Here is a 19,661-nt window from a genome sequence, read left to right as displayed (position 1 = left end):
ATTTCTCCGGACAACGGTGGTTGAGCGCCAAAGTGAAACCCTTTTGCGGAGCTCGACTTTATATCATGTATTTAGAAATGATACAAATCGACTAAGATATGATAAATATTTTATTTCAGCAAAAGACACACAATTGATGCATTTGTATCTTTCATGACTTTTCAGTACAGAGGAAAAAACCCAAACATATACACAGTGTGGGTATATATGTCTATGGGTGTATTTTAAAGTGCAAGTCATTTACACAAGGTCAATCATGCGTTACATAGCATCTGTATCAGGAACTTCAGTTAAATCCTCAATAACCTTGCTATCTGAATAGTAAAATAACTGTTACTATATATATCTATATATATATCTATCTATATCTATATATATATATATATATATACATACTGTATATATATATATATATATACATATATATGTATATATATATACACATATATGAATACAAAATAAACTTTACAAGTCACTGAAGCTTTTTTTTCGCTTTTGCTCGAGCACGACAACAATCACTATCAATCTATTTCAAGTCTTGAGAGGAAAGAGTACCATGGTGTGTCAGAAGTGAGACAGGAGAAACAGTTTTTCACAGAGCTCACCACCGCTCCGCCCAAATTCGAACCTGCAAAACAAAGAAACTGAAGGCCCGTGACAATGTTTTGTCTCTCCGCCCGTCATGCAAACATGCCTTCATCATGTGTCTCCTGCAAGCAGACATTCAGTAAACAGGTACATTCTCTGAAACTACCGTTACATTGGACTACATTGGTGAGGAAACAGTCACTTTGCCCTAAAAGTTATTAACAACAAAGAAATGTCCACAGGAAAAAGACAGACAGACATTGTGTGAGTCTTATTGGTTGAGTGATGCCGCCAGTAAGGGGGGCGGGGTTAGGGGGAGGCGTGGCTTGTGGCCAGCATCTTAGCAGCAGCTGTTTGGGTTTTGGGGATTACCCATGAAGGACAACATGAGATACACACACATGTATCATGAAGGTTTCAATGCCCTTTATAGTGGTCCGGATGGAAAGAAAAAGTGCATATTTAATAAAAACTAGTAGGATATCCTTAAACTATAGCGTGACTATAGCTCTTACATTGTCCAGAAGAAACCACCATCCTAGAGTTCCACGCCGAGCGAGTGCAAACAACAGCGTCAGCAATTAGTGAACAAAAGGTCAATTTCTTTGTCGCTGTGAATCCTTTGTGTCGTTGCATAGTTTGGAATTTTTAACATAGTCTCGGAGCTGAAAAAGAATATTGAAAAAGAGAAAAAATATATATATTGTTATGCTTTGTGCTTCTCCTTTGTCAAACTAACACTTAAAGTCACTTCTTTCAAGCAGCATTGCTTTCAAGCCTTTTAGCCAATCATTTATTTTGCAGTAGAAAGACACTCGGGCACAAACTAAAGAGATCCAAATGTATCACATGTTCAGTCTTGACAACCGGTTTCATCTATCTATCTATCTATCTATCTATCTATCTATCTATCTATCTATCTATCTCACTTGTTTGGTCCACCTTTGAGAGAAGAGGCACTCAAACGGTCGCTTTTAAAGTTTCATGAAGTCATACAGGAAAAACCTCCGTCCTTGTGGATATGCTACCGCCTCTGACCTGCCGCTATTGGCCGAGCCTGCCCCATGTACAGTATACGCCCAACACTTCATGACGGACAGCTTTGCAAAAAAAAAAAAAAAAAAAAAGAAAGAAAAAAAGGCTTCTCTACACATCTTAAAATGAAAGTCTGTCAATCTGTCAGTCAGCTACAAACGCGTGGGAGCTGTAGGTTTGATTCCGTTTTCTTTTTCCTCAGACGAAAAGCCAACCTAGCAAGATGTCGAAATGTGATTGTGATGGTAGCAGTGTAGCTCACGTAGCTATGCTAGTGTCGTTTGTGGCCTCCTGTCCCACTTCTTAATGTTAAACTGTTTAAAATGTGCTATATGGCATCTATTACGTTGGACAATTGTAGAGTTACAGTGTACATGTAAAAAGTGCATAAAGTGCACAATAGCGCTTCTTGGAGCCACACAGGCATGGGAAAACACAACACATTGGCATTAAAGCTACACACACAAAATGGCATGTTTCCATCGAACTGCATCAAGGCTAGATTTTGGCCAGCACACTTCCAATGAACTATTGTGGGACCTCTGAGACCTACTTAAACGTGTCGAAAAATAGTATAATATGGGACCTTTTCATGATTACCTATGGTGAAAATTAACAGGCAATAATTAATCAGGGTTTTTTTGATGTAATAACTGGGATGGGAGAATATCTTTGTGAATGTTCTGAACTCCACACCAGTATTGTATTGAGCAGAATTATGCTGCCTGATGCCGCTCAAATTTGCGGCGTTTCAAATTGCAAAACTAGTCAAGACTGAATCAACAGCACCTCTGCTGGTTGCAGCCAAATACTGCTCTACTCGATCTCATTATATTGTACACCAACCCTATTCAATTGCACCGATTGCATTTATAAGGCCCTACATCCATATGAACATTTTCTTTGAGCCATAGTGCTAAAGGCGTGACACCCCATTGCAGTGCTCTTCCTATTCGTGGACGATTGTCTTCCTATTCGAAGGCCGTGAAATAAAAAGGGGAGCCAACCAAGCCAACCACCACCCAGCGTAGGTTTCAATTTGGGGTCAAAGTGAAATAATGCATTGCTGTTTCCTGGCCAACACAATCACTCACAAAAGAAACAACACACAGCCCTCTCTAATGGATACATGCATGGAGAAGCACCGCAATGTTATATAGTGCACAACATCCAAGCCGGGTGCTTGATGCTGACACTTGCTTTTACCTTTATGCAGCAGCTACAATGACAATGACCAGCCTATTGTAAAACTGCCTCCTGTGTCATAAGTAGACCACCTTGGCTTGAATGACCAACCTTGTTCCCCTATGGCCAGCACAGAGTCATGACATGGGTCCCAGTCATTCACCCTTTTTTTTGTTTCTTTTTTTTGGCATATAGATGTTCAAATCGAAGCTTTTAAGCTAATTAAAACTATAATATATGCATTCAAATAAAAAGCTTAAATAATATAGTAGGAAAATAAATATAATTCCAAGAAGGCTTTTTTCTTTTTTTTTTTAAATAGTCACTCTAAATCTTGCACTCAGTTAGCAACATAAACATGGTCCCTTATACACCGTAGAGCTCAACAGTCGTATGCATTGTAAGTGTCTGGATTGATGTTTTCTAATGGACAGACTACATGATGTCAGTACAACGGCTACATCTGTCATCAGAAAACACAAATACGAACTATTAGTAAGTGCTATATCTAGTTTGGTATTACTTGAATAGCATTCAGGGCAGTTTTGAAGTTTGTGTTTTTGGTCAGTTTAAGGTAACCTCTTTTACGCTCTGTTAGAAGGCTAGCTATGGCTGTCTCAGATTACCTATAAATACAGTACATTTAGGAGTTAGCATCATAAAAAATACACGTGAAGATGACCTTCACATCTCATGCTCACAATTTGACTGGTCTCATCACTAAATTTGTGGATACATCTAATGATAACCCCCCCCACCCTTCCACGTGGATGAACCAATATTGACTAATCTGTTTATGGATGACGATGAGTTATTCTTCTTTTTTGTGCTTGGCATCAAGACTTTGTAAGGATCTTAGTAGGAGGAGATTAAAAGAGTGAACAAGGCTGTTGTTGCACAGCCACAAGTGGGAGAGATGAATAGGGTTTGAAGGGGGGGGGTCTCTCAAGCCTTAAACGTAGGATATACAATATATCAACAATCACACTCTATGGGTGGTCTGGCATTTCCTGGAGGTGCATATTTTAGTAACTTCCAGTCTAACGGAGGAATGGATGTGGTCACCCCGAGGGAACAGAGGAGCTTTCTGACTTGGAGTGCAAGTTAGGAGCTGTCACTGGCAGAGCGCTTTTTGCCAAAATGACTGGCAGAGTCTCTGTTTCGCAGATTAGGCTGGATCTTGTACATATGGGGACCCACAGACCAGCGCCAGTTCCCGCGGCCCTCCGCTCCCGTTGGGGCGGCGGCGGCGGCGGCGGCGGATGCGGCGCCAGCTGCAGAAGAGCAAGGCTTGTTCTGCAGGAGCTGAATAAGCATGGTTATCTCCGGGCCCAACCGAGACACCATGCTGGTCCTCACGCGCTCCAACGTGTCCTCGTCACAGTCCATCAGGCTCTGCAGCAGCCTCCCGTAGAACCTCGGGGAACAAAATACATTCACATGTATTGTGATGTGCAGTTGGATGTCATCCACACAGAAGGGACCATTCCTATTCTTGCAAACGGCCATCGTAAATGTAAACAGCAGAATCAAAACAAGCAATTTCATCCTATTTTGCTCTTTGCAACGGCTGCATTGAGCAGATGGTAACCAAAACATGGACGTGAATACAACTTGAGCCATCTGTTATGCTACATAAATCCAGGTCAAAGGGGCATCCGGTGGACGATATTTATTTATTTGACAGCGCTTTATGATACTTTTGAGGCAAGAGCACTCACTAGAGCACTGACCTCCATCACAGTGGAATACGCGTGTCCTGTAGGTGGGGCTAGTGTTAGTCGTCTTCCATATGGCTTTCACATTGACAGGTGATAAACTGCTAATTAGCGACACACTAAAACTTACTGGTTACTTACTTACTTACCACACACTTCAATAAAGCTCTTAAAAGTAATTTTAAGTAACTACTGAGTTATAGTGGCCTTCGTACATATACAGTATAAACACTTCTACGAAAATATACAGTACATGTATAAACAGCACGGATGCATGCATCCACAATGTACATACTGTACATACAGTATACATGTACGTATATACATGTACATTTATATATGCATACACACATACAGTATATACACACAGTATATATACACGGATTGTACCCGTACATGCAGTGCATGCATATATTCATGCAGACCCACAAATATACTGTATATGCACATACATGCATATATACATGCCTATACATACAAATATGTTTAAATGCAATCCATACACAGTATGCATGTGTTGCATACACACATTGTACGTGTGTGTATGATGCACATTTATGTATGTGCATCAGTACAGGATATAAATATGCAGCATGTGTGCAAACACACAAATGCGTATACTGTGCAGTGCTGTAGTGTTAAATATGCATGCGCACACACGAATACACACATGAAAATATAGTATATGTTTGCATACAGTGCATGTACAGTATGCAGTATATACATGCATATATACACACATACTGTACATACTGACATACATATAGTATGTGAATATTTTACACATACACACACTGTACACATACTGCCTCTCACGCTCCCCCGCCTCTCATGCTCACCCAACACCTCACCCCACAACGAGGGGGCCTGCCCCACAATTCTAGCTGTTTATTCGATGTAATACATCAATGTGGTCATTCATTGATCAGTGGCAGAGGTGGCGCTCACCTGTTGGGGAAGTGACTGGGTAGCTGGGCCACCTCACCGATGGCGTCGGGATTGGTGCGAGCGACCGTGCAGATATCGAGCTTGCTGTAACACTCCTCTTGGACTTCCGATATCATTCTTTGGAATGTGGAGCAGCGGCGGATGGTGGGGAACACCTTGGAGGTGATGCCATTGGCAATGCACTTAAGGCTCTCTTTCACAAATGCTTTACCCTGTAGAAGAAGACAAATCTATATTCAGTATAGCCATACAGCTTCAAATAAAAGTCTGGATGAGGTGACTATAAGCGTATACCTGAGTGTCAAATTTAGCAGCACTGTACAGGAAGGACTTGCAGATGTCATGCATGCCATCTGTGTCGCACGTTGAGTTTTCCAGGCAGGCGAAGGCCCCGCAGCCAACTTGGAGGGCACTGTTGAGACAGCGTGCCACATCTGCTGTGGGCACAGAGATGATGATCCATCAGCAGTTCAGCCAACAGTAGCTTGCCTGGGACTCACACTGCACACACTCACTCCAGCTGCCAGGCTTTGGGGCGACAAAAATGCAGCCGACAAAGGAGAATATTCATACAGAACTGTGGCCATTCACATCGGCCAGTACAGCCATAAGGGGCAAACGAGAGCTTGGACACCTTTCAGCTCTGAACCGCTGTGACACCTTTTGGCACAGCTTAGCTTTTCCCTTGGCTGGGTTCGGTTCTTTTCAGCAGAGCACCAGAAATACCAAAGAGTTTCCTGAAAATTGTTGGCGTGCCTGTCGACACACTCAGAGGCGAACACATGCTGCCACCAGCCTCTGTCTTCAATTATTTTTGCACCAACTGTAATTGTCGAGCCACATTTTAGGACTCAAAGCACTTCAATATTCCTGACTGCTAAGTCACCACATGCCACAGTCCAGGCCAATATGGATCACAACATGATAAAATCCATGAAGCGCTGCCATGATCCAGCAGAGCACAGACACTGTCAAGATCATTCTTGCATACGATGATGAGCACCTTGTCTGAATAAACCATTAAGAAATGTATAGAAGGGGGCCCGAACCCACTTTGCACATATGTGCCGCCCTGGGCTGACCTGCCAGTTTAAAGTCTGCATGCCCTCTGAGGGAGCAGCAAATCTTTCAATGAACATGTCATTTTTTCAAGGTTTTTGTGCATCTTGACGACTTTAAATATTGCACACAGCCAGTAGGAATGTAGCGTTTGATTTATTCTAATGCACATGCAGCCTACTTCTTTTTTAATGCATGCGTGGCTTTAATACTCTCAGTAGAATATGCAGCACGAGACACTCTCAGGTAAGCTCTATGCACATCTGTTGCCGGCAGGACACCGGCAAATAAATAAATAAAATAATACAGAGAAAAGAATGCATGCATCAGCACCGACAGCAAAAGGCAGCGCAGGCCAAATGATCATGATGAGAGAAGAAAGGAGCATTTGAGCGATGGAGGCACGGCTGCATACGTGCAATGTACATGGATGGAAGCATGTGTGCTACTTACAAGGGCTGTTGGTCGAGAAGCGTGCTCTCCTGGACGAATAGGACTCGTTGTGATCCAGCTCGTATGCAGATGCGTTGAGCACCATCAGGATAAAAAGTCCCGTCCTCAGAGGCATCGTCTTCCCGGCACAGATGTCACAAGTGAACGCAACGAGAAGACGCCTCCTGCTCCGCGGGGGATTCATTCAGGAAATGTTAAGAACGCAGCCAATAATAATAACAATGAATAAATAAATGTAGGGGGCTCGTACAAAGTGAGGCTCTTCTTCCTCTTCTCCTTCTTCTTCTTTTTCTTTTTACAAGACTGGACTCCTCACTGTGCTTCGGACTTGCATGACAGACAGACGGCAGCGATGCTTGAGCCTGCATGGGTTTATATAGGAGCGCTGACCGCTACGAGATCCTCTTTTGGACCAATCACAAGGACGCGTTCAAGGACCGGCTCATGCTTGCTTCGCTAATTGACAAAATACTGCCAGAGATTTTGAATGACACCGGAAAATAATACATTGCATATGCTACATTCATGTGGGCTAAACTATCACCCGTCTAACTAGCAGCACTGCCTGGGACTCTGTGATCATTACCAAAAAGTGAACACTCTTCTGCAAGATGCTGGAGTGTCTGTGACAGTTTTTGTACATTCATCCAGGAGAACATTCATGAGTTCAGTCATTTATTTTGGAGGTTCCACTGTATCTCATCTCTATACATCTATCTCCTGTACATGATGCAAATGGGTGTTCCAGAGAAATTCCACCTTTTCAGGGACAAGGGTATAAAAATGAAAGACTCAGGGTCACTACTCCCCCTATTTTGTTGAAAGCAATTGTTGCTGGCTGACAAGTACAGTGGTACCTCGGTTTTAGTTATGTATTAGTTCCACGAGGAGCGAAAACAAAATGTACAAAAACCAAGCCAATTGCTTGGTTTGGTAATAATAAAACCAAATGAATCCATGCCAGACATCCAAAAATCTTACCAAAAAATAATTTCATAGAGAATAATTCTAGTTTTACATGCTTAAATCAATGTGAAATCATTATAAATGACGAATGGGTGGAACATATTGTTGATGCGGACTTCCTGTGCATCCTGGAGAGACGGAATTCAACAGTGTTTCTCACCTTCTTTCTGAACGTGCTGGCACTCGCAACTTTCTTTGGCCCCATGGCAGGTCATTTAGCAGTCGCACTCAATAAACAATGCATGGACTTTGAGTCAGCAACATGTAGGGTGCTTGTTTTAGGCACTCACGTTTGCGGAACAATTCACGCAAATGAATCAAACTTACTAGTGTGTTACATCGGCAGCACGGTGGTCTAGTGGTTAGCATGTTGGCCACACAGTCAGGAGATCGGGAAGATCTGGGTTCAAATCTCCATTGGGCATCTCTGTGTGGAATTTGCATGTTCTCTCCGTGTACCCCGTTCTCACCATGTACCCCGCCTCTCGTCCAAAGTCAGCTAGGATAGGCTCCAGCATACCAAGACCCTAATGAGGATAAGGAGCATAGAAAATGGATGGATAGTATATTACATGTGTTGGAAACCGAGACAGCGTATGAAAACTGAGGCAAACATTTTCGACAAAACCGCGTCATACGTCATCAAAACTGAGGTTTAACTGTAATCTCGCAAAAGTCACATTTCGGAAACCAGAATATCTTTTTAATGGGACAACAAACGGTGGAGTAGTCAGTGTACAGCTTGTACTAAAATGACTTAACACACTCAACACAAGTGAGTAGCAAGATGTGTTTTGCTTACAGTCAAACATGGCGGTGGTTGTGTCAAGGTTTGGGCTCCTTGAGTGCAGTGGGAGGAACTGCGGTTTATTGAAACATGAATTCCAACATGCACTGTGACATTGTGAAGCAGGTTCGCTTGGAGAACTGGGCCAACGAGTCCAAACACCTCCACGATCACAAGTGCCATGCTGAGTAAGCTGAAGGTGATGGAGCGGCCAAGTATGTCTCCAGACTTGAACCCGATTGAGCACCTGTGGGGCATCATCAAGCTGAAGTGTCTGACATCCCCAAGATTCACAGGTGATGTCATCATGGGGAGTGGAAGAGGCAGATGATTAATTCTATGCCCAAAAGGATCACTTTGGACACAGTTTGGACATGTTCACTTGTGCTGCCAGCTCTTAATGGCTGTGTGTTGACTTATTTGCAGAGGACAGCAAATCTAGTATTGTACCATGAGAAGATATTCAGTAATAAAACGATTGTTGAAGTGTGAGGGGTGAGATACTGTAGTTCTTCAAATGGCATGCTTTACCCTATGGAATCATTACAATATGGAGCATTGACATAAAATGTAGATACTGACACTGCTGATGATGCTGTAGTCCTGCTGCCTTGTTGCCCAACTTGCAGCAACACGTGTCGGCATACAGAGGAAAGTGTGTGGGACTCCAAGCGGTTGTTTACCATGGGGGCCTAAACGCCTCCTCAGACCTTAGCAACATAGCAGACAGAGTGAACTACAGCACAGTATGTGATCTCTTTACTTGAGCGTGTCAGGTTGAAGCAACAATATGCAGTCTTAAAATAACAACTTCTAAACCATTGTGATGGTACACTGGCTTGTGATAAGCAAAGTGGTGTATGTGTCATTGCCATGGCGATGGTGCACTGACTTGATGCTACAAAGGACAAAAGTTCATTAGGTTTGTTTGTTTGGATTCTGAGCATGTCATCATTTTTCACAAATAATGCAGTTTTAACTCAACAGTTGGAATGGCAAACCTCCACCAAGGCTGCACAATCCTAATTTCAATCAGCACTGCTTCCTTAAGAGATACACCTCTTTTGACGAACGACTTGCTTTAACGTCTTTGTCACATACACATATGTTCATGACCAACATAAATCATCCCAATTGCAACATGGAATTGTTGTTCCCTTTCCCGAGCTCCGTCAGAAGACGTCCTCTTCATATCTTTGTGCTCTGCTTGTCTTCAGCACATCTTTTTGTGCGCTGACCCTGACTTCCCCCATCATTGTCAGGAGATGTTGACAAGCACTTGGCACCTTTTCGCCACTGGAGAATCCAACTTTAGGCCCCTGTCTGGTGTGCAAATGTGAATATCTACACAATAAAATGATTTATTATCTACTCTCACAATAAATCACCATCACCGTCGCTGTCATTTGAGGACACAGGTTAGGTCTACATACTGTTGTATGACCTTAGAGAATTTGGAAAACTATTTTAATAGAAGTAAAGACATGTTGCAGAGATGCGCCCTCGAGTATAACATCTTAACCATTTTGGAGACAATATAGTACTCAGTATAGTCCGCCATTAGGCGTGTTGTTTTCTCAATGAACATACAGTGGAACTTTATTTGGGTGCCTTAAATGTTGATGTCACTTCAGTTCTTTGAACATTTAGCATAAATCTCTCTCTTTTTTTCTCTCAGAAGGGTGAGGAAGAGGAAAAATATGATAAAGACATGGACACAGACATGGATATGTGATGTGGGAAAGCAGTACAAACGTTCCTCGCCACTTCCTGGTTCAAAGATCGCTCCTTCACTCTGTCGCGACTTTTCAGAAATGAGTGCATTAATTAGTCAAAAAATATCGAAAGACCACTCATATTCTGGTCACTAGGTGTCAGTAATGTTGCATTGATGAGACTTGACATTAGACTACGTTCCCTTCACACTGCACGTAGTCAGATTTGGCGTGTCCGACATGACAGAGTGAAAACAAGTTCTCCTCCCATTCCGTGTGGAAGTGGTAAGTTTTTGGCTTCTTACTTTGTCCTTCTTCCCCACTCCGTTGGAAACACTTTCTTAGGTTTAGAATAAGTAAATTGGACAGGCTAACTAGTTACCTTGGTAGCTTGCTATACTAGCGGCGGCGTCTCTTATGTCCCTGCAGTGATCCCGTAGCCGGTGCAATGTGGTGTAAACAAAGAATAATAGGAGCGTAAAGGTGACGATAGGGGTGTTATTTCATGTCTACAGGGCTATAATAATGGTAAAAAACATATTTATAAAGTCATAAACAGGTTTTCTGTGCTCTAACTATGAAAATATTCCATCCATCCATCCATTTTCTATGCCGCTTCATCCTCATTAGGGTCGCGGGGGTATGCTGGAGCCTATCCCAGCTGACTTTGGGCGACAGGCGGGGTACACCCTGGACTGGTTGCCAGCCAATCACAGGGCACATATAGACAAACAACCATTCACACTCACATTCATACCTATGGACAATTTCGAGTCTCCAATTAACCTAACATGCATGTTTTTGGAATGTGGGAGGAAGCCGGAGTACCCGGAGAAAACCCACGCACACACGGGGAGAACATGCAAACTCCACACAGAAATGCCCAAAGGAGAATCGAACCCAGGTCTTTCCGATCTCCAGGCTGTTACTGTGTTGGCCTACATGCTAACCACTAGACCACTGTGAAAATATTCCATTTATTAATATTGAAACCTACTTCGCAGAAATTCATCTATTGTGGTCGGGTCTGGAACCTATTACCGAGTGTGAACGAGAGTGGCACAACTGGACAGAGTCTACCTTTTGATTGACGTGGTCGGTCACTCGGTACATCTCCGTCCATGCTGCTCTTCACAATTTTGCTAACTTCACAATATGTTGACAATAGCAATAAAATAATTATTAAACATTATTGTTTGCCAGTAGCTCTGTGTTTAACTGGCAACCGGTCTCTTCATCCAAATTCCTCTGGGATAGGCTCTAGCTCCCCGAGACTGTGAACAGGATAAGCAGCAGAAAATAGATGGATGGATGGATGTTTCTAATGTATAGTTACCAGTGGACAAATCAACAAATTGTGCTTGATTTGGGGAATTTCCACTGGAGAATGCATACCTCTGCCGTTAACACAAGTAAAAATAATGTGTGTAAAGAGATTTACTTGTGTGTGTTTGTTAGTTAGCGGGCTACTTCCTTGTTCATGGACAAATGGGCAGTGACATTTTGATCTGGCGGGGTGGATGATGCCATTGTGACTCAAATGCAGCCACACATGAATCCAGATTCTCACCAAAATGTCATTCTTTTCCCACCTGGCCCATATACGACCATTAGACTAACTTTTGGGTGAATTTTTGTCCACGCAAATGTTATCAAAAATGAGTCTTAAAACCAAATCTTGCCACGTCCCAAGACCTTTGCACAGGATCATCAGTTGGATTGTCCCTTTCCTTCCTGCTATTGTTATTGTTTGTTGTGCTGTTATTTGAAGAAAACAGCACATCAGAGACGAGCCTACTTATGCATTGTGTGGAATAGATAGAGCTCCGCTGTGTTGTTCAGGCCGCCTCATTCATGATTCCTTGTCCACGCTTCCGTTTTGGAGCCACAACATACCATAAACACTCTTGAGAAGACCACTCCTACATTCCTTGTATGTCCTTGTTCAGTATAGGAGATAGGAGGTTTACATTGTTTTGGAAGTAAAGAGAGCAACGCTGGCATGTTGTTGAAGACAGAGGGCAGAGTTCACCGAGCGGTCATCTCGGCTGCACGGAGCCAACATGCAGAGAGACCAAGGCAATGTTGGCGGCGGCTTGCTTTCATTTGCATGGAGGTGCATGAAGTGATATTCTGATAGGAGACCGCTTTGCATCAAACAGCCTGACAGCGTTCCCATCCACCATTACTCTATATTTACTGTTTTATTTCGATATTGGCATCATAAACAAGGCTGTTTTCCCCCCTTTTTTGTTTTTTTACCCCAGAAAGGCACATGTGCGTTGAATGAGATTAACACCTGCAGTGTGTCATAAAATGGACAGTGAAAGCACAGGGATGTGCACGCATTGTTGGCTACTGTACGGCAGATGGATGCAGCTCATATAGCAAAGGTCATACGAGATATTCAGCATTTAGCTTTACAGTTTGCATAGTGATATTTGGTCAGGGGATTGTCGAGAGGTCAACTTTTACATACGTTGTGACTAATCAGGGGAGCAAAAACATCAACCTGACTATGATGACATTTGATTACCGCTGCAGTGGGACGAACCTGCTGTTTGAATCATTGTTTGTTGGTTAGTAAGTTAGCAGGATTGCACAAAAACTACATCACAGTCAATTACTTTTTCACACAATGGAAAACTTCCCCACCACAAATTAAAAAATCTCTTTGTGTGATTCCCCCTTGAACCAAAAATGTAGTTTGCTAATTTATTAAGGCTGAAAAAAAAATCGAGAATTAAGTGGAAATATTCTAACAAAATATGACAGTAAAGTTGAAGAATTATGAGGCTTGTAATCCAAATTCTTACTACAAAAAAATAGAATAAAGTACAATAATAATTGTATTTTTGTATTATTTTAAAACAAAAGACAATATTAACGTTGAACTCGTTAAAAAGTGTCTCTCTTACCTCGCTCGTCTGTCTGCACCGCTCATTTTTCTGTGACCTGATTGGCTGTAGACCATTGTCAATCAGTCTAGCTTGCTTGCTAACTTGTGGATGAAACTTCGGTTCGAAGGAGGAGGACTGCTACAGTACAGCGGACGAAAGGGCACGGTCACAGGAGAGAAATACACGCGAGTGACTTAATCATTTCTTGTGTCCGACCTGTAGGTTGATCATTAAAATTCAAATGAAGGTTTGAACTTCATTGAGAGTGTTTAAACAAGAGAGAAATGTGATAAAATGTTATTGCCTGTCTGAGAAAAGTGTATAAAGTGTATGGTGAGGGGTTTTACAGCCTTAAAACATGTATAATAATTGTAAAACAATGAAGTTGGCTATGATTTTACTTATTGCGGGCTATTTTATTGCTAGACTTCATCACAATATTCATGAGAAGTCTTTGAAATAATTTAGTGAAGTCCATTTTTTAATTACATTTCCCTAAAACATGTAATTAAAAAAAGTATATCCTTTGAAAATATGACTTGTAACAAAGATGAACTAGAGGACATACTTTTTAATCCAGATGTAATTTAGAAAAATGTAGTTAAAAGGTTCTGTGGAATAATAAATTAATGAACATCACACCAGGAATGCAAATAATATATGTATTGAGAAATGGATAACTGATTTAGATATTTTAGAAAGTAATATATCATGGAATGATATTTGGAAAAATGCCAAGCAGCCCTTAGATGTGTTAAAAGTATGCTGTGTCATTTTAATATTTTAAATAGATTGTATTTGATATGTTCTCAGTTGTTTAAAATGGGCACAGCAGATACAAAGTTCTGCATAAAGTGCCAGGTAGCCGAGGGAACCCTTATGCATCTATTGTGGGAATGTCAGAGAGGAGAAGAATTATGGTCTAAAATAACCAGAGAGGCAATCTCAATCTTCAATATAGACATCCCGATGACAACACAAACCGGTATTCAATTTAGCAACGCATCACCAAAGAATAAGAATATATTTTTGTTAGTCATATGCGTTATAACAAAAACAATAATATGAAAAAAGGGATAGATGCTGATAGTCCAACTTATAATGACTGGTGTGATGATATGGAGATGATATCAGTAGAGAGAACTTCATTTAGATTGGACGATGGTGATTATGAGTATTTACAAATATGGGATCCATTGTATGAATTTATTTTAACTATTAAATTGACTTAAATGTAAGTTTTCTTCCTTATGTAAGTGGAATTGTGTGATTTAAAAATATAATGAGTTGTTGTTATTGTTATCATAGCTTATTATGTGTTACTGTTGTTGTTGTTGTTATTATTATTATTATTATTATTGTCATTGTCATTGTCATTGTTGTTATAATTAATTTTGTTTATATATCTATACAGTAGTACCTCGCATAACATAAACCCCCTTTTACATAAATTCCACAGAACATAAAGAATTTATGTAAAGTTTTTGCTTCGTATTACAGAAGAAATTCCATATAACATAAAGCGTCAAGTTCAGACTAACACTTGGTGACGCCTTCTGACGCATCACGCTCTCATTGGCTGATTTTCGGGGCACCGCCTCCGCTCTCATCTCATTGGCTGACTTATACAGCATGTACGTGAGTTTGTGTGAGAGACAGGCTTCTCCCTTCAACCTCCTTGCTCTTCGTAGTCCCCCTGAAACTAACTTAAACAATTAAGTTAAGTTACAAATTAAAATTTTGCACACAGCATTATCGTGTAGTGCGTGTGCGTTTGTCTGTGAGACCAGCTGACTCTTAGACTCTTTGAGTCGCGTTTCGACTCAGGCTAGTCCTCCTCCTCCTTCCTGCCTCCACTTGCGCTCCTGATCAAGACATCTCGTGAACGGTAGGATTGTTTTAGTTTTTCAGTTTTATTCATTTACAGTAATCTTATTTATTACCTTATTTTATATTGGAATGTTACTCTACTATGTTTATGCTAACGTTTTCTTATATTTTCCCACCATATTTGGTGGACTTTGAATATTCTGGAGTGCCAAAGGGGTGAGTTTGGGAAGATCTTGGAACGGATTAGGCTATTTACATGTATTTTACGCTAACATAAAATATAACATAAAATCCCTATAACATAAAGGTTCTCGGAAGGGATTATTTACGTTGTAGGGGCATCTACTGTATATATATTTTAGTGTATTTGTGTGTCTTCACTTTTTGGTTGTTTTGTGTGGTTTTCTGTCTCTTCGGGTGTTGTGGAGCCGGACTGGGGTGAAGCTGGGGTTGTTGTTGTTTCTTATTTTTCTTCTTTATTTATGAAATAAATAAATATGAAAAAAAGATGAGGGGAATTACATCTTCTGACGTGTGCCACACGTTATGATTTGTGTTAGTTAGTCTTAACAGCTGCATGTTGTGTTTTCAATGACAAGGTTTTATATTGCACCACAGGTTCACTGATTGTTATGTGGACATAGATCCCTGTCTTTTGTGTTTCGCTTCACAATAAAGGACATTCATTGCTATCTCCTGCCTCCTCTCCGTCAGAGTGCACACTGTTGATTGCAGAAACTGCCAGCCACTTGAATGTGGTGGGACAAACAAACACAAAATTCTTTTTAACAGTTTGACATTGGCAGAGGTCTGAGCTGTTTTAAAGCACTCATATTTACATGCGTATTATATCATCATACATCATCATAGTCTCAAGCGTTTTTTTATGTGCAAAGTCTGCATTGTTGCTTTTACCCCCTGACATCATTTGGCTGCCGACTTTTAATGTCAGCTTTTATTAAACACACCGAAATGACTGGATCACATTGATGATGCCGGCTGTTCTTACTTGGGGTGGAAAATCCCACTTTTATTACTGTGCACCTGCAACCTGGAATAATATGCACGACCAGCTAAAGCTTACCTCATTTGTATCCTAGGGGCATTCTAAATTTTTAATTTCATCTTATTTCACTTGCAGATGTTCCAGTTTCAGTCTACTTTAAAGTGTAATTGACTTATTTTACTTACCATTATGTGTTACAATTTTATCTGGAGTCCAAATGGTTTGGGACTTTGACAGGTCAATAAAAAACGATGGTAATTAATTTGCAAACATATTCAATCTAACATAGTGGAAAAACTACATACAAGGCAGGGAGGAGTAAGAACCTCAATTTTTAGGGAACGTGTTCGAGAAGAATTTAGAAGCAATTGCGTGCTTGAGACTCCGTTGGCAACGTAACATTGAGCGATTGTTGATAGGAAGAAATTATGCTGCGCGATCATTTGTCCCCCAAAGAATGTCAAAAATTTGAATAGGAATATTGAGCTCCACTGCCCCATACAGGAAAGAAAGGACAGGGAGAACTGGCAGCAGCACAGTCAATCAGACACACACGAAGCAAGAGAAAAATGTTCTTTTCAATGAAACCTTTACTCTAATGACATGCAAACACTTTAGGGAATGACATGTGTTGGATGTGGGGCTCCACCCTGCCCTACCTGGCCTCATGCAAAATGGCCACTGCTCAATACTGCAAGGACCGGAAAATACACTAAAGTCCATAAATATGACGCAATGTAAAATTGTAGCAGGAGTTTGTTGCAGTATTCCCGAGCCCTATGAATTCTGCCTAGCAACAAGTGGCCGGGCAAATGTGATGTAACCAAAAAATGACATTTATAATGTATTGTATAATATAGCCTATCATATCATATTACTGATATAGGTTTGCACTTATTTACACTGTTATGAGAAGGGGAATTTGAATTGAATCACCTATATAGATCATTTCATCATCATCATTTCACTGCCATTGCTTGTGAGTGCTGGTGAATAACCTGCAAAGTCACATGAACTCAATATTTATAACCACATCACCTCATACATCTTTGTTTTGTCTATGTAACCAAATGAATGACTGGTGTTTGTCATCAACAGATGCTTCGTTGTAGCACAAAAACGTGAAGTATGTGCATTCCCGGGGTTGTATCCAAGCCTAGTAGCCTAGCATGGCTGTACGTACATCTGGATCCTGGTGTGAAAACACAACATGAGCAAAACATGAGATAAAACGAGGTAATTGCAGCACATGTTTCCCAGCGCAAGTGGATCGGGCTTCAGGTGACTTTTTCAAAATCACAACTTCATAAAGATGATAATAAAAGACCAGGTTAATAGCTGTTTTAGTGCACTTTTACTTACTCTTGTGCGTGTAAAGTTGTCATTTTCTGCATTCAAGATAACTCCTTGTTGGCCTGGTGCTCGGGTTCATAATTGCAGCTGCAGGGCAAAGCAGCTTTGTTTTGTAGCAGAAGAAAACAAGATTGCGTTGGATTTATTGAGTTTCCTTAAAGGTCCCGTATTATACTATTTTTCACCAATTCTAAATAAGTCTCAGATGTCCCACAACAGTGTGTTGGCCAAAATACACACTTGATGCTGGAATTTTGATTTAAAAGTGGCAACACACCGTTTTGTGTCTGTCACTTTAATGCTAATGAGCTGTGTTTGTCCATGCATGTCTCTGACAGGCTTTATTTGAAGATGTGTAGAGAAGCCTGCTTTTTTTTTTTTTTTTTTTTTTTTTTTTTTTTTACAAAATCCTTGAAGTGGTAGTTGTATACAAGGGGCGGGCTCATTAAGGCATTAGGCAGCATCATGCGATGATGTGCGATACAACTGTTTTCGTTTCCAATCTAATACTGAGTAAAAGTCAGGCTGGTATCGGCGATATCTATCCAGTACCGCTACTTTGTGCAAATACACCCAGTGTGTCTGGTAAATTTTAAAAAGTAGTGCAATTTCAAATCATAGCATGAAGAATAGAAGAGGCTGCAGTCACTTATTTACTTATTTAAATCCCTGAGGTATATCAAGGTAGCGGGGCGATATAGCCAAGCTAATATACAACAAAAGAAAAAACAGAAGACAAAATCATATAAACATGTGAAAATGGTATTTTAAACAATAAAAAAAGAAAATAAGTCAAACAATAAAACCATTACAGTAAATGATTCATTATTAAGAACTATTATAACAATGAAAACTTAATTCACACGTTTACGATCGGCCATCATTTCAAGGGATTGAGACTGACTGATCGTGCAGTGTGCCGCTGTGACTACACATTACGCACTTACTCAGGCGGAAGAAAAGGTAGTTCCCACAAACTGTGTATCATTCAGACAAGATCTCAATAATTGAACTACTTCCCACTGCATTCCTGTTACTGATACACATTACATCAAATGATGAAATATCAAAAGTATCGATATTTTGATTGGAGAATTGATTTTAGAGCATGAAGAGCTGGTATCGGAAGTATCGATATGTCAGGATCGATCCGCACATCACTAGTATCATGTCCATGAGGAAGGAGGGTTTTTCCTTCGTGACGTCAACTTCAAAAGCGTCCATCTTTTGGAGCAAACAAGTGAGAGAGATGATTGTCATGTTTAAAAAGAAAATAAGAATTTAAAAATAGGCTCTAGGGACCTAGCTGCTGTTAGCACATCATTAAAAGGTCGATTTTAAGTACATTTTTATGCAGCACTAAGGAATGGATTCAGGTGTACGTCAGGTGTTATTAAAGGCGTGTCTCATTTTCTGTAGCTGTCACATTGTCAGTGTCATTGTTTCGTACTTTCCTCCATGCAAACACACGCGGGCACCTGTAGCTTGCCCGCGTTTGTGATGATTCCACATAACCAGTGTGTCCACGTGTATGTGTAAGCATGCACTTGTACCTAGCCTATGTTCCCTTCACCCAGCCATCTGGTTCTAGTTCAGACCCATCTGGTTCTGTCTCCAGCGCAGGCACCTCAGGAATACATTTTGGAGGGGTGCCCATATCCGTTCACACGGGCAAGTGTTCTCAATCACTCAAAATTCAATGTCCTACACATTGAAGTTATTGTTTTCTTTTTTTTGTACTTTAGAGGTGACAGTTTGTGGTGCGTATTACTGTTAACTCTCATACTAGTCACTCAACACTTTTGGACACTCAGAGGCTGTAGGACCTAGACTCAGGGACTAGCCATTTAAGCTAATAGCAGCTTGTGAGCTAGCGATGCATTTTAGAAAAAAAAAAACATAGTAAAGTCTTTTAAATCAGCAACATTTACTCTTGATTTGTATTGTATTGTATAAACTTCATTCAAAAGAGCTAAATTAGTGCTAGCTAGTGACTGTAAGCTATATGTAACAAAAGAAAAAGCTATTGCAACGCATTATGGCACTTGCAGTATCATCAGTGATTGTGTTACACGTCTACTAACTGGCCAGACATAAAAAAGTCCAAATATAAGTGTT

At 40.7% G+C, this 19,661-nt stretch overlaps 1 protein-coding gene across 2 annotated transcripts; it reads right to left on the bottom strand.

Moving 5' to 3' along the window:
• Positions 1–111: 111 nt before the first annotated feature.
• On the bottom strand, positions 112–7,415 carry stc1 (stanniocalcin 1). Of its 2 annotated transcripts, XM_054772881.1 has the most exons (5): positions 7,237–7,415; positions 6,987–7,150; positions 5,769–5,911; positions 5,475–5,686; positions 112–4,225 (listed from the first exon to the last, which is right to left on the bottom strand). In XM_054772881.1, exons 2-5 carry the CDS (start codon positions 7,099–7,101, stop codon positions 3,913–3,915), a joined length of 783 nt encoding a protein of 260 aa, XP_054628856.1. In that variant the 5' UTR covers positions 7,102–7,150; positions 7,237–7,415; the 3' UTR covers positions 112–3,912. The 2 variants fall into 2 exon arrangements, with proteins under 2 accessions (XP_054628856.1, XP_054628855.1); XM_054772880.1 differs by having other exon boundaries at positions 6,987–7,415.
• Positions 7,416–19,661: the final 12,246 nt, after the last annotated feature.

This window comes from Dunckerocampus dactyliophorus, chromosome 4 (assembly GCF_027744805.1).
Source record: "Dunckerocampus dactyliophorus isolate RoL2022-P2 chromosome 4, RoL_Ddac_1.1, whole genome shotgun sequence".
Lineage (NCBI taxonomy): Eukaryota > Metazoa > Chordata > Actinopteri > Syngnathiformes > Syngnathidae > Dunckerocampus > Dunckerocampus dactyliophorus.
This window is presented reverse-complemented; position numbering and strand designations above follow the sequence as displayed.